Source organism: Carlito syrichta, unplaced genomic scaffold (genome assembly GCF_000164805.1).
Source record: "Carlito syrichta isolate Samal-C Ts95f unplaced genomic scaffold, Tarsius_syrichta-2.0.1 Scaffold303106, whole genome shotgun sequence".
Taxonomy (NCBI): Eukaryota; Metazoa; Chordata; class Mammalia; order Primates; family Tarsiidae; genus Carlito; species Carlito syrichta.
Window position 1 is genome coordinate 254,851 of NW_007247202.1, and position 14,319 is coordinate 269,169.

General features: G+C 43.2%; 1 protein-coding gene across 5 annotated transcripts in view; it reads right to left on the bottom strand.

Annotated features, from left to right (window-relative positions):
• Window positions 1-100: 100 nt before the first annotated feature.
• The window catches only part of LOC103260058 (glutathione S-transferase A4), a 21,714-nt gene continuing 7,495 nt past the window's right edge, over window positions 101-14,319 (bottom strand). The window contains exons 2-7 of one of the 5 annotated variants that reach the window (XM_021712161.1): window positions 13,588-13,639; window positions 11,501-11,633; window positions 9,865-10,006; window positions 7,400-7,531; window positions 2,201-2,337; window positions 101-237 (exon numbers count right to left, since the gene is read on the bottom strand). In XM_021712161.1, coding sequence (XP_021567836.1) covers window positions 2,215-2,337; window positions 7,400-7,531; window positions 9,865-10,006; window positions 11,501-11,633; window positions 13,588-13,639 — 582 coding nt within the window. In that variant the 3' untranslated portion in view covers window positions 101-237; window positions 2,201-2,214. Of the gene's footprint in view, window positions 241-1,764; window positions 2,338-7,399; window positions 7,532-9,864; window positions 10,007-11,500; window positions 11,634-13,587; window positions 13,640-14,319 lie in introns of those variants that run through there. The other 4 variants (XM_021712160.1, XM_021712159.1, XM_008057693.2 and 1 more) reach the window with 4 other exon arrangements.

The following is a 14,319-nucleotide window of genomic DNA, read 5'->3' on the forward strand; positions in this document are numbered from 1 at the left end:
GTAAGACTGCTCTCACTTCTGTCACCAATTGCAAGTTCAGGGTTACCCAAAACCACCCTCAGGTTGAAGAATTCATTAGAAAGACTCACAGAACACATTGTTATACTCACAGCTGTGGTTTATTACAGGGAAAGTATACAGACGGAAATCAACCAAGGGAAGAGGTGCATGGGGTAGAGTCCAAGCACAGGATCCCAGATGTCCTCTCTAGGTGGAGTCATGGCAGTGTTCACATTCCTCCTGGCAACAATGTAGCATGATACACACAAAGTATTGTCTACCCAGGAAGCTTACCTAAGCCTTGGAGCTTAGAGGGTTTTTTTGTTTGTTTGTTTGTTTGTTTATTTTAATTGGGATCTCACTCCTTGGCCCAGGCTGGAATACAGTGGCACAATCATAACTCACCACAGCCTCGACTCCCTGGGCTCAGGTGGTCTTTCCTTCTCAGCCTCCAGAGTAGCTGGGGGTATTAGGCATGCACCACCATGCCTGGTTTTTTTTTTTTTTTTTAGAGATGGGGTCTCCCTATGTTGGTCTCAAACTCCTGGATCAAGCAATCTTCCCACCTCGGCCTCCCAAAGTGCTGGGATTACAGGCATGAGTCACCAAGCCCAGCCAAACCTAGAGTTTTACTGGGAGCCCATGCATGGTTGGCAGCCAAAGTGGCTGATCTGTTCCCCTCCTCCAGAGTTGAACTGACACCACATGACCCCTATTTCACATTACTGCAGGGGCTCAAAGCTCTCACCCTACATCACACTGTTACTGCCAGGCTGGCCCAAGGGCCCCAGGCAAAGACATTTCAATGGCTCAGACCCTGCCTGGCCCACACCTTTCTTGGGGCAAGGTGAAATTCTTTACTACACACTTTCCATTCCTTCTTTGTTTTGGGCACTGCAATCTGGGGCCTAGCTGGGGCTGGGCCTCCCCTCTGATGCTGCAGTCTAAGACAGTACTGTTCTTCAGGTCTGTCTGCACCAGTCACCAGCTGTTTACTCTTGCAAGAATTTTAAGTATCAGAGTGATGGCAGAGTGCCCCCACTGTGTACGTATAAAGAGCAGATCACTCCCTTGAGTGATTTGCACTGGATTTTCCTCCAGTGAAAACACTGAGGCACTTGCATTGATCGTGACAGACACTAATGATCACCTCACAATTCTTTTTCTCTTGTTACTGCTGAGCAAAAAATCCCTCTGGTTATTGAGGAATGAGTGTGTCCTCTCTAGGAGATCTTATCAAAATCTTGCCTGCCTTGCTTTTGAAATTCCTAAGTAGTAGATACTCCAGAGGCAGCAATTCTTTGTTTTCCAAGATCACTTCTGCGTTTACACGTTTCCCCCCTACTCTGTGGTGAAATTTTCTAGAGCAGGAGCTTTGTTCTATTTATTCCTAGCACCCTGCCTGGCATGTACTAAGTGCTCAATTAGTATTTGAGACATAAATCAACACCTGTTTAAAAGCAGAATTACTAGACCGTACATTTAATTCTGAAATGCAAAAAATAGAAGCCTATACATAACCACTTGAGTAGTAAGAAGACAAAAATGATATAATTTTGTATTACCTTATACATGTGTCAAATATACCTGGAAGGATATACAAATAATAACTGTGTTTGCTGGTGAGAAGCAGGACTGGGGTGCTGGAGGCAGAACTGAAAGACTTCTAAGACTATAGAGCCCTTTATACATTTTAAAATTTTTGAACCATGTGAATATATTCTATATTTCAAAAATGTAACTTAGAAATTCTAGCAACATGGCAATGATTGGCAAATTCTTTATTTTGGCTGAAATCGATTGCATTCACCACTATCATTTGATTTACTACAGCTCAGAGGATAGTCATCCACAAGACATTTTGTTGTTATTAGATACTAAAAATTAGGGAGACTAGAAGGTAAGGAGAGCAGAAAGATGCTCAGGAAAGAACATGAAATCCTGCCCACTCCCCTGATCAGGATGAACTAGCTACAAGAAATGAGTAATCCGATCAGATCCAACTTAAATACTAGCCTCTCCAAAAAAAGGTTTTCCAAAAAAGGTCCTATAACAATTGTTATTAGACAGAAAAAGACAATCTCCTCAACATGAAAAACCAAATTAGGGCCCAACTTAATACACAGCACCATGATAGGGCAGAAATCAATTAAGATATCACCGTGGACACTGCCATTTCCAGGGTCACGTGCTCACTCACAGAAGTATGTTGGCTCATGGCATAAAGATGTTGTAGACGGTTCTCACGTAGATTTCATCAGGGGGAGGCTTCTTCTTGCTCCCAGGTTCAAGAAATCTCTTAATATTAGGGATATTACTTATTTTCACAGTGTATTCCTGAAAAAGGAAAACACAAAAGCTCAAGGTTAACAGCAAAGGTATCAGTTACTCTGAAAATATGGTTGTGCAAAATGGCCCATCAAAATTTACTCAATAAATATTTGTTGAAGGGATCAAGCAAACTAAAATCCAGCATTTGTTAAAGTCTTATCTCTATGATTATTTACAATCTCTGCTACCAATAACTGGAATGGACACTAGGGTGTATGCCAATCTTCTAGTTCACAAAAAGACACATGAACTCTTTTCAGAGACAGCAAAACAAAACACATACTTAAAATAGGATTATGATACTCAAAGAGAAAAAAAGAAACACTTAGAAAATACTTCACGTGTATTAATCTGCTCAGACAAGACGCATGAAAAATTTAAATAAAGTGCTTTAAAAAGTCATCAGATGATACAATTTATATTTTAAGATTCTGGTTCCTTGAACCTTTTGCTCCTAGCTGGCTATATGTGGGACATGGTAACAACCCATGTATATATATGACTCTGATAACATATTTATGTAAACTGGAGTGGAAGGAAAAAATTACATTTTTCATTCATAGAGTCAAATCTTAACAATTCTCAGTAACTGTAAAGAAAAGTCCATCAGGTCTGTGAAAAATTTGAACTAGATAAAGACACATACTCATCACATATACTTATTCTCAAAAAATCTTTTAAAGAGAAGAGGTCATGTAATTTTTAAAAATAGCTACTAATTATTAAATGCCTATTACATGCAAGGCAAAGCCTTAATTAAGCACACACACAAATACACATATCCATACATGCACCATGAATATTAACAAATTCCTAATAATTATGCCAATTAACTTTATACAAATATGACAACTTTCTCTTTTCATTACTTACTTATACTTTATTTGTATTATTTAAATGTGAATTTATCATACCAATATTTAGAAGCTTGTTTTAAAGGATTTATCATTTCAAGATTTACCTGGGTTCATAGTTACCATATATAATAAAACATTTGTGATTTTTAAAAAACCATTAATCAATACAGGAATAATCTCTTAAATCAACACAGATGTGCTGTCAGATTCTGAAGTCCTTAAATATTAATATTCAACTCAGTCAGAGATTAAAATTGTATCTATACAATTTTGGGGGTTAAAAACAAGTTGTTGGCAACATGAATGGAAAACATCAATAGGGCCTGGTGCTACGGTCAGCCAAAAGAGTTAGTTCTCTATGATTTACCTTAGAGTTTTTAGATCTCCAATGCAGTCAATGAAAAGTATTTAATGCCTGTTAGGTATATGTGTACACAAGCACATACATACATCCTTGGAAAGATTTCAGACTTGATAAGTTTAGCATTCTACCTACTTCTGAGTTTGGCATCCTACCTATTTCAGGCCAAATGTTCTTCTACCGACTTCTTTTTTTTTTGAATTGGAGTCTCACTCTGCCACCCAGACTGGAGTGCAGTGGCTGCTCCCAGCCACTGCAGCCTCGACCTGCAGGGCTCCGGCGATCCTTCCGCCTCAGCCTTCCAAGTAGCTGGAACTACAGGCACACACTACCACGCCCGGCTAATTTTTGACTTATTTATTGTAGAGATGAGGTCTTGCCAAGTTGCCCAGGCGGGTCTCGAACCCGCGGGCTCAGGCAGTCCACTCACCTCAGCCTCCCAAAGCGCTGGGATTACAGGCTGAGCCACCGAGCCCAGCTCAGACTTCTTAAAAATGCATTTTAAGGAAGCCACACACACTAGGGGATAGGGCACAGTCTTAGATCTCAGCCCCTCTGTGACTCCCGACTCAGTCACCTACAGTCATGTGACTTCATGAGGATTGTATCATGTTTCCAAGCCTGTAGATCTCATCTGTGAAACGGGGATAGCAAAACCCACCTCCTGGGGCTACTGGGGCAGGGTTGTGGGGTGCAGATGAGTAAGTGCACATAAGTGCCTAGCAGATCCACTGGAATGAGGCAAGCACACAAATAATGGCAGATCCCATCCTCTTATTTCCCTTCTCTGCCCAGCAAATCACTTTCTTAAGCGTGCAAAAGAATACTTCAGGCCACGTGTAGTGGCTCACGTCTGTGATCCAAGCACTTGGGAGGCTGAAGCGGGAAAACTGCTTGAGCCCAGGAGTTCAAGATCAGCCTGGGCAACAAAATGAGACTCATCTCTACAAAAAATAAAAAAATTAGCTGGATATGGTGGCACATCTATAGTTCTAGCTACTTAGGAGGCTGAGGCGGGAGGATACTTGAGTCTAAGAGCTGGAAGCTGCAGTGAGCCATGAATGTGCCATTTGTATTCTAACCTGGGCAATAGAAAGAGACACTGACTTAAAAAGCAAAAAAAAGAGAATCCTTTGGGTCAAAAATATCCCAAAAGCTAAATGAATAAAGTCAAATTAAAAAAAATTCATCTGTATCTACAGGAATAGATGAATACACACACACACACACACACACACACACACACACACACACACACTACTGCAACATCATAAATGATAGGGTGGCTTATTTGCCACTTACTGAAGATTTCTAGTCTCATTTTCTGGGTATATTTATTGAACTGATGGCAGCTGTTCTCACTAGTATTTCAAAATGATGTTTACTAGATTTGGAAAAAAAGCCTTTAGTTACATACAGTATGCTACCCTTTGGGGATTTAGTGTGTCTCTCTTGGTTTTTGATAACTGGGCCAAAGATATATCAATTTGGTCTATATTAAGCATTGGCAACCTTTTCTACAAAGACCTAGTCAGCAAATGTTTTGGGCTGTGAGAGCCTCGTGGTCTCCTGCGAAGCACAGAGCAAATGCAGATGGTGCAAACATGAGTGGGCATGGCTTTGTCCCAGTAAACTTTGTAAACACTGAAACTTGAATTTCATATAATTTCACATCACAAATATTATTCCTTTGATATATGTTCAACCACCATAGCTCACTGCAACCTTGAACTCCTGGACTCAAGCAATACTCTCAACTCAGTCTTCTTACATGAGCCATCATGCCTGGCTTCTTTTTCTTTTCTTTCTTTCCTCCCTCCCTACTTCTTCCCTTCATCTGTAGAGACAAGGTCTGACTTCTTCCTTTCTGTCTTCATTTCATTTGTAGAGATGTGGTCTTGTTATGTCACCTAGGCTGGTCTGTTCAAGGCCAGGTGTTTAACCTGGCCTCAAGCAATCCTCCCATCTTGGCCTCTCAAAGTTCTAGGATGATGGGCCTGGCTTCCTTCCTTTCCTCCTTGCCTGTTTTCTCCTTTCCTCCCTCCCTTCCTTCATTCATTTGTAGAGATGAGGTCTCACTATGTTGCCCAGGCTGGTCATGAACTCCTGGCCTCAAGCAATTCTCCAGTCTTAGCTTCCTAAAACACTAGAATTACAGGCATGAGCCACACACCTGGCTGAGAATGTTTTTTTAAAGGGCTTACCTACTTTAAAATTCTGTGATCAGGCCAGGCTTGGTGGCTCAGCCTGTAATTCCAGCACTTTGGGAGGCCAAGGCGAGTGGATTGCCTGAGTCCGAGGGTTTGAGACCCACCCAGGCAACTTGGCGACACCTCGTCTCTACAATAAATAAAAAATTAGCTGGGCGTGGTAGCGCGCGCCTGTAGTTCCGGCTGCTTGGAAGGCTGAGGCAGAAGGATCGCTGGAGCCCAGCAAGTCGAGGCTGCAGTGACCAGGAGCATGCCACTGCACTCCAGTCTGGGCAACAGAGTGAGACTACAACTCAAAATAAATAAAAAAATAAATAAATAAAAATAAAATTCTGTGATCAGTCCTGCTAGAATCACACAAAGAAATCATCTGAGTCACGCAAGTCTTTCCTTGGAATTTCTGGGAAGAAGAACAGAGGGAACTCTTTGGGGTGATGTTTATGGTGCCTCTCATTTGCTTTCAGAACTCAGGTTTGGAAGTTTCTGATTTGAGACCACATTATTTCCAAGAAAGTAAGTCACGCGCTAGTGAAGAGACTGTTTTTGAGTTTGACTTTATTCGTTCAACATTTGGGATAGTTTTGACCTAAAGTTTTTTGGTTTTTGTTGTTGTTGTTTGAGTCAGGATCTCACTCTATTGCCCCCGCTGGAGTGCAGTGGCATGTTCATGGTTCACTGCAGCCTCCAACTCTTGGGCTCATGTGATCCTTCCATCTCAGGTTTCTGGCTAGTTAGAACCACAAGTGTGCTGCCACATTCAGTTAATTTTTTTATTTTTTGTAGAGATGACTGTTTTGATGTTTTTGATGCCCACTCTCCCATCAGTAGATCCAGAACATATAACTGAGGAGCAACTTGTCCCTATATTATCTCTATGGAAAGTCCCATTGGCAAATCTCTATTTGTGAAGTGTGTTCCCAAGAGTATAGTTATGGAAGAAAACTAAGGTGAACATTTCTGAGCTGGGCACAGTGGTGCATGCCTATAGTCCTAGCTACTCAGGAGGTTGAGGTGGGAGGATCACTTGAGTCCAGGAGTTCAAGACCAGCCTGGGCAACATAGTGAGATAGCATCTTAAACAAACAATAATAATAATAATAATATTATTATTGAGTCAGGATCTCACTCTGTCACCAAGGCTGTAGTGCAGTGGCACGATCATGGCTCACCACAGCCTTGAACTTCCGGGCTCAGGGCATCCTTCCACCTCAGCCTCCTGAGTACCTGCGACTACAGGTACACACCACCACACCTGGATTATTATTTTTATTTTTTGTAGAGATGCATTCTCGCTGTGTTGCTCATGCTGGTCTCAAACTCTGGGCTCAAGCAATCCTCCCTCCTCGGCCTCCCTAAATGCTTGGAGCACAGGTGTGAACCGCCATACTCAGCCTCCAAAAAAAAATTTTTTTACCTGTCAATTATCCTTTAACCCTAAGAATTTGAAGTCCAGAGAAACAATTTCAAGTCCATACTTTCATTTCATTTTCCAAACCAGAGTCTAAAAATATCTCTCGCACATACACACACACACACACACACACACACACACACACACACACACACCCCAATCAAAAAACAGAAACTGGGGGAAGACTTTAGAGTTCCGGGTCGGTCTTCTAATACATGGTTTCACTTACCTGGAGAAAAGGAAATGTAGAAAGGATATTAGGAATTTTCTCTTCCAGAGCCAAAATGGTTTGGAGTAGAATCACATCTGCAAGGCTCAGCTGATTACCAACAAGAAAGCTTTGTCCATGATCCCTTAAAACCTACAGGGTATAAACAGTTTGCATCAATTAGAATATTCTCTATGGAGAAACTGAGGAAGCTATTGAATCAGAGTAGCGTCTGAGAGGGGGTGAAGCTGTTGCCTTGTCCTTTATTCTTTCATAAATAGCATCAATTAAGAGGATGCTCCCAGCTGGGCGCAGTGGCTCCTGCCTGTAATCCCAGCACTTTGGGAGGCCGAGTGGAGAGGACTGCCTGAGCCCAAGAGTTTGAGACCAGCCTGGGCAACATGGCGTGACCTTGTCTTTACAACAAATTTTTTAAAAATGAGCTCCCTGTGGTGGCACATGCCTGTAGCCCCAGTTACTTGGAAGGCTGAGGTGGAAGGATCACCTGAGCCCAGTAGGCTGAGGCTGTAGTAGCCATAACTGTCCCACTGTACTCCAGCCTGGGTGACAGAATAAGACTCTGACTCAAAAAATAAAAATTAAAAAAAGGATGCTTCCTATTCTGAGATATAGATTTTATATATAGACATATAAATATATATACAGAGAGAGGGAGACAGAGACAGAGAGAGATCAAGCATAAGGTGTAGAGATATAAGCATCCTTAAATACTTGTGATAGATTCAAAGAGAAAAAGGAAAATTCATTATGTCTGGATTTAGCACTTGCTGTTTTGGAAGAGACATCCATTCCATAACTATCCACATAGAAAACAAACCCTGAGGCTCAGGAAGGGGCAGGGATGCTATACAAGTCGCAGTGATAGGTCACCTCCAAGGGACCCACCCTCATTTCCCAGTTCTGTGTTTCTATGAACATCAGGACTTGTAGTCATTAACCAGACCCAACTATAAAGGTGGACTTCCTCTTACATCTCCCAAACAGAGAAAATTAAAAGCTTGAGTTCATCCTGGCCACCATTTTGAGAGTAATGTCTAGGTGTGAGGCTTTGCAGGAAAAGATTATAATCAGGTAGAGGCAAGGGACAGTGGCAGCAGGGGGAGATCCCTTGCATTGTGGGCTCTTGAATGCCCACGAGTTTGTGTGTGTGTGCATGTGACAGGGACCCTGAATACTACTCCAACTCAGAAACAGCTACTGGAGTCAGAGTGTTCTCATACAATGAATCCAGGATTTGTAGTCAGAGCCCAGAGTCCCAGCCCGGCTCTCCGTGGTCTAGTCATGTTCCTTGGATAGGTCACTGGATTCTATTTCATGATGTATAAAAGTGGTAACAGTTCTTACCCAGGGGTGGGCTGCAAGGAGCCCTGACACAGTCTGGGCCACTGGCCTAAGAATTAGCAGTGACCCTTTGCCATGGCACCGGGTCTTCTGTGCCTGGGCCACACCACATTTCTGTGTGATCTATTTTACAGTCACAAAGTGCAGGTGGAAAAACTCCAGGAAACCAAGCTACAGAAAAACCCAGAAAACATCTCTCCTTTTACTTGAATGGAATTCCATCAAGATGGTCAGAGGAAGCTTGCCAAGTAGGCCTTCCCGTATTTTTACAACCCCTTCTTTGTGTTTGAACTGAAGCACTAAAAAAAAAAAAAATTCCTCCCAGTTTAGGAAAAGAAGAATTTGAAGCTCAGAAAAACAGACATAGTAATAAGAAGAGGAAAATAACAAAACAAAAAACAAAAGGAGCAAAAAGAAGAGAAATGAAACGGAAATGATTCTCTTCATATCAGGCTATCAAGGGGGATGTCTGATAATGATAGCTACTCTACAACTGTTTGATGAATGAATGAATGAATAAAGTAAGTTGTTTTTCTGTCTTATATGAGGATTGCAAGGAACAATAATGCACAAACGTGGTGAGCCCACACTTTTTCAGGACTTCTGAGTCACGTGGTCCCAGTAGAGTCCAAGAGGTCCCCAAGACAGTGGCTTTGTGCTAAGGGCTACTATTAGTGCTTAGGAGTCGCCAGGTGAGGTGGCTCACCCTGTAATCCCAGCACTTTGGGAGGCAGAGGTGAGAGGACTGCCCGAGCTCAGGGGTTTGAGACCAGCTTGGGCAACTTGGTGAGACCTCATCTCTACAATAAAAAAATAAAAATTAGCTGGCTGTGGTGGTGTGTGCCTGTAGTTCCAGCTACTTGGAAGGCTGAGGTGAAGGATCGCCTATGCCAAGCAGGTCGAGGCTGTGGCGACCATGAGAGTGCCACTGTACCCAGCCTGGGCAACAGAGTGAGACTCCGACTGAAAAACAAAAAACAAAAACACAAAAAAAGTGCTTAGGAGTCCACTGGTTCTTGGCTTAGTTCAACTGGGTTCAGCTTATACCTCCCTGGACAGAGGGCTTGGAGCAGCTCCCTTGGGGGTTGTTGTGATGTGTTCACTGGTGTGTCTCTGCCACCTACCTTTTCAAACACAGGAAAGTATCTAATTATGGCCTTCTGAGTCATGTTCGCCACTTCCTTTTGTTGATCATCTGGCTTTAAGAACGGATGCATGATAATTACTTCCAGCAGGTCCAGCGTCCCCTCCACATACATGTCAATCCTGAAAAAAAAAAAAAAAAAAAAACAGTTTGCTCAGTTTCCCCTCTCTTTGAACTTATCAGTTTCCACTACTAAGAACTGAGTGTCTTTTTTTAAGTCTCTGGCAACTTAAGGACCAAGAAGCGTTTGCCTACACACCTGCCTCTTAAGAGCAAAGATACAAAGTCAATTTCAGTTGTAACCTGGATAAGTCTTCAGAAACATCAGTCACAAATCAGAGAGCATGACTGTCATGACTACCCTCTCCCCCCAGTTCCTACTTCCCCACTCTCTCCCAGCACCCATGCTCTGGCCTCTCTGAGTGGGTTAAACTTCTCATTTATAAAAATAGTGCTAGAAGCCGGGCTCGGTGGCTCAGCCTGTAATCCTGCGCCTTTGGGAGGCTGAGGTGAATGGATTGCCTGAGCCCGTGGGTTCGAGACCCGCCTGGGCAGCGAGACCTTATCTCTATAATAAATTAAAAAATCAGTTGGGTGTGGTAGCGCATGCCTGTAATTCCGGCTACTTGGAAGGCTGAGGCGGAAGGATCGCCAGAGCCCAGCAGGTCCAGTCTGGGCGACAGAGTGAGACTCCAACTCAAAAAAAAAAAAAATAGTGCTAGTGCTTATCCCGTATTGAATGCTTGGAATGTGCCAGTCATGGTGCCAAGCACCTTCTATCCATTAGCTCACTGACTCCCATGGCATTATGAGGAATGCTCGACTGTTATAGACAGCCATTGTACAGGAGACTTATCAGGAAACTAGAGTTTGACACTTTGCCCAGAGTCATACATCTAGGAGGTGCAAGAACCAAGCTCTGAGTTCAAATTATTATCCAGTGCACACTGTCCCAGGCCCTGAATGTCTCAGTGACTTCTCATTCCTAATACACAACGATGGTGAATTTGTAAGATAGGTTTAAAAAAAAGTAGTATTAAAGCATTTAAAGATGTTGATTTCTGAAAGGACACCCTAGATATAGTATTTAATATCTGAATTTTTTTTCTTTTTTGAGACAAGGTCTCGCTCTGTCATGTAGGCTAGACTGCAGTGGCATAATCGCAGTTCACTGCAGCCTCAACCTCCTGGGCTCAAGTGATCCTCCCTCCTCAGTCTCCCAAGTCGCTGGGACTACAGGTGCACACCAACATGCTTGACTAATTTTATTTATTTATTTATTTATTTATTTATTTATTTATTTATTGTAGAGATGGGTATCTCGCTATGTTGCCCAGGCTGGTCTTAGACTCCTGGCCTCAAGCCACCCTCCTGCCTTGGCCTCCCAAAGTGCTGGGATTACAGGTGTGAGCTATCACACCTGGTCTGAATTCAATTTTCTATAATTTTCCTCAGATTCTCTGTACTGGAGTTCCAGCTGGTGTTTATGGTTTTTCCTCCCTTTCCACACTAGCTATCCAAGACATACAGTAGACAGGGTGTGCTGCAGGGAATCGCTATTCATTAAGGCATCAGCAAGCTGACAAGGGAAGAACACTTGGGGGGGGCCACAGTACAGAGTTCTCTCCTTGAGGTCCTTGCCAAAGAGGTTGTGCTTGTCCGCTATGTAGTGGAGGATGCTTCGTGTCTGCACCAGCTTCATCCCGTCAATCTCCACCATGGGCACTTGCTGGAACAGCAGGTGGTCACCTGGGAATGGATGCTCAGAGTTAGCAGTGACCTCTCCCTCCCTGCCTTCCAATCCCTAAAAGATGTTCTCCTACATGAACAGGGACAGTGGGGCCATAGCCTCAGGAAACAGCGCAAAGCTCCCTGGTGACAGCTTTCATGTCACTCAGGGCAGATTAAGCCACAAAAGAAGCCTGAAAACTAGCGCTGTTACAAGTCTTCTCTTTTCATTTTTACCTCAGAAAAAATATAAGGGATGGAGGGAACACAGAGATGTTTCTTCAGAGTGACACTGGCCAATCCAGTAACCACTAGCTTCACACTGCTATTGACACCTACATTTAAATCACTACAATTTTTTTTTTTTTTTTTGAGCCAGAGTCTCACCCTGTCACCCAGGCTGGAGTGGAATGGCACACCCACGGCCACCGCAGCCTCAACCTGCTGGCCTCAGGTGATCCTTCCGCCTCAGTCTTCCAAGTAGCTGAAACTAATAACCATGCCCGGCTAATTTTTCTAGATTTTTTTTTGTAGAGATAAGGTCTTGCCATGTTGCCCAGGCTGGTCCCAAACCCCTGGGCTCAGGGTAATCCTCTCACCTCCGCCTCCCAAAGTGCTGGGATTACAGGTGTAAGCCACCGCACCCAGCCATTACAGTTTTAAAAAATTTAAAATTCAGTTCCTCAGTGGCACTAGACACATTTCAAATGCTCCACAGTCACACGTGGCTAGCGGCTACCCTATTGGAGTGAGACTAGAACATTTCCTTCCCTGTAGAAGATTCTATTGGACAGCACTGCTTTTAGGGCATCTGATCATGAAACCTAAGTCACAAAAAGAGCCACGTATACTCTTTGGTTTATGACTGTTCTGCAGCTCCAGATCACTCATGGTCAAATGTTACTTTCTTCATGGTCATGTTACTTTCTTCAACAAACCTGTATCAAATACTTTCCACCACGGTAGAGTTGTGGGTATAGGATATAGCTCAGACTTCAAAGGGCTCAGGCACTGAGGACAGGCGAGGGGAGAGGGGAGAGGCGTACTTGCCACACGTCTAGGGACTCAGACCTGTATCACTCATGAAAGATGGCCCTACAGCCCTGGAGAGCAAGTATCCTTCAAGGAAGCCTTGGGTTGGGCCTGAAGACCCTGCTGATCAGGGGGCTGCTATGTTCTTTATGGATCTGCTGGTGGCTTTCCTTACAAGGGGAGGGTGTGGAGAAAGCAGGGCTGATCAGGAGCTAACGGAGGCCGGGGGCCTTAAGCTGGGTACAATGGCTCACACCTGTAATCCCAGCACTTTGGGAGGCCAAGGAAGGAGAATCGTTTGAGCCCGGGAGTTTGAGACCAGTCTGGGCAACAAAGCAAGACCTCATCTCCACAAAAAAAAAAAAAAAAAAAAAATTAGCCAGGCACAGTGGTGCACGTCTGTAGTCCCAGGAACTGGGCAGGCTGAGGGGGGAGGACTGCTTCAGCCCAGGAGACTAAGGCTGCAGTGAGTTGGGATCACACCACTGCACTCCAGCCCGGGTGATAGAGTGAGACCCCATCCCAATGATAATAATAATAGTAACATTAAAAAAATACTAATAACAGTAGGGGGCCTTTTGTTGATTTCACTTCTGTGTGATATTGACTTCAGAGATGTAATCCTGAGTGAATGGGGACATTTATCTGATACCTCCGAGGGCATGAAGGAGGTGGGGAAGATAAGGAGAAAAGGGGGAGCAGAGGAGAGAAAGAAAGTGGGGGTGGGGGGTTGGGAGGTAGAGGGAGAGTTGGAGGGAGAGAGCCAGCTTTTAAGGAGCTTCTGAATGTGAACTGATTTCCTGGCAATTTCAGGTGCTTATTCCCTCTCGCTTTGCTGATTTTAGTGTACCGATCTGACTGTCCATTGTCATCAGCCCTTTCAAATAAACAGCAGTTATTTTTTTTAATTATTATTATAGATAGTTTTCATTTTCATACTCACCTTCCTGTAACTTGTGCAACTGTTCTTTTGTTTCCAGAAATTCTTCATCAAACTACATTTAAAAAAAAGAAAGGTGGTACATATACGAAATGGGATATTGGTCATTAAAAAAAAAAAGAAATCTTGTCATTTGCAGCAACATGGATAGTACTGGAGGCCATTATGTTAAGTGGGCAGGCACAGAAAGACAAATAGCGCATGATCTCACTCCTATGTGGGAGCTAAAAAAGTGGATCTCACAAAGATAGAGAGTTGACTAGTGCTTACCAGAGGCTGGGAGGGAGGGGTGAGACAATGAAGAGAGGTTGATTAATGGGTACAAAAATACAGTTAAATAGCAGGAATAAGATCTAGTGTTCGACAGTACAGTAGGTGACTCTAGTTAACAATAATGTATTGTATATTTCAAAATAACTTGAAGAGAAGAATTGAAATGTTCCCAACATAAAGAAAAGATAAACGCTTGAGCTGATGGATATCCTAATTATCCTGATTTGATCATTACACATCTTACGCATGTATCAGAATATCACATTTATCAACTTTTTAAAAAGATATCCTTAGCTGGGCTTGGTGGCTCAGCCTGTAATCCCGTGCTTTGGGAGGTCGAGGTGAGTGGATTGCCTGAGTCCACAGGTTCGAGACCCACCTGGGCAACTTGGAGTAGCCCTCGTCGCCACAATAAATTAAAAAAAAAAAAAAAAAAAATTAGCCAGGTGTGGTAGCGCGCGC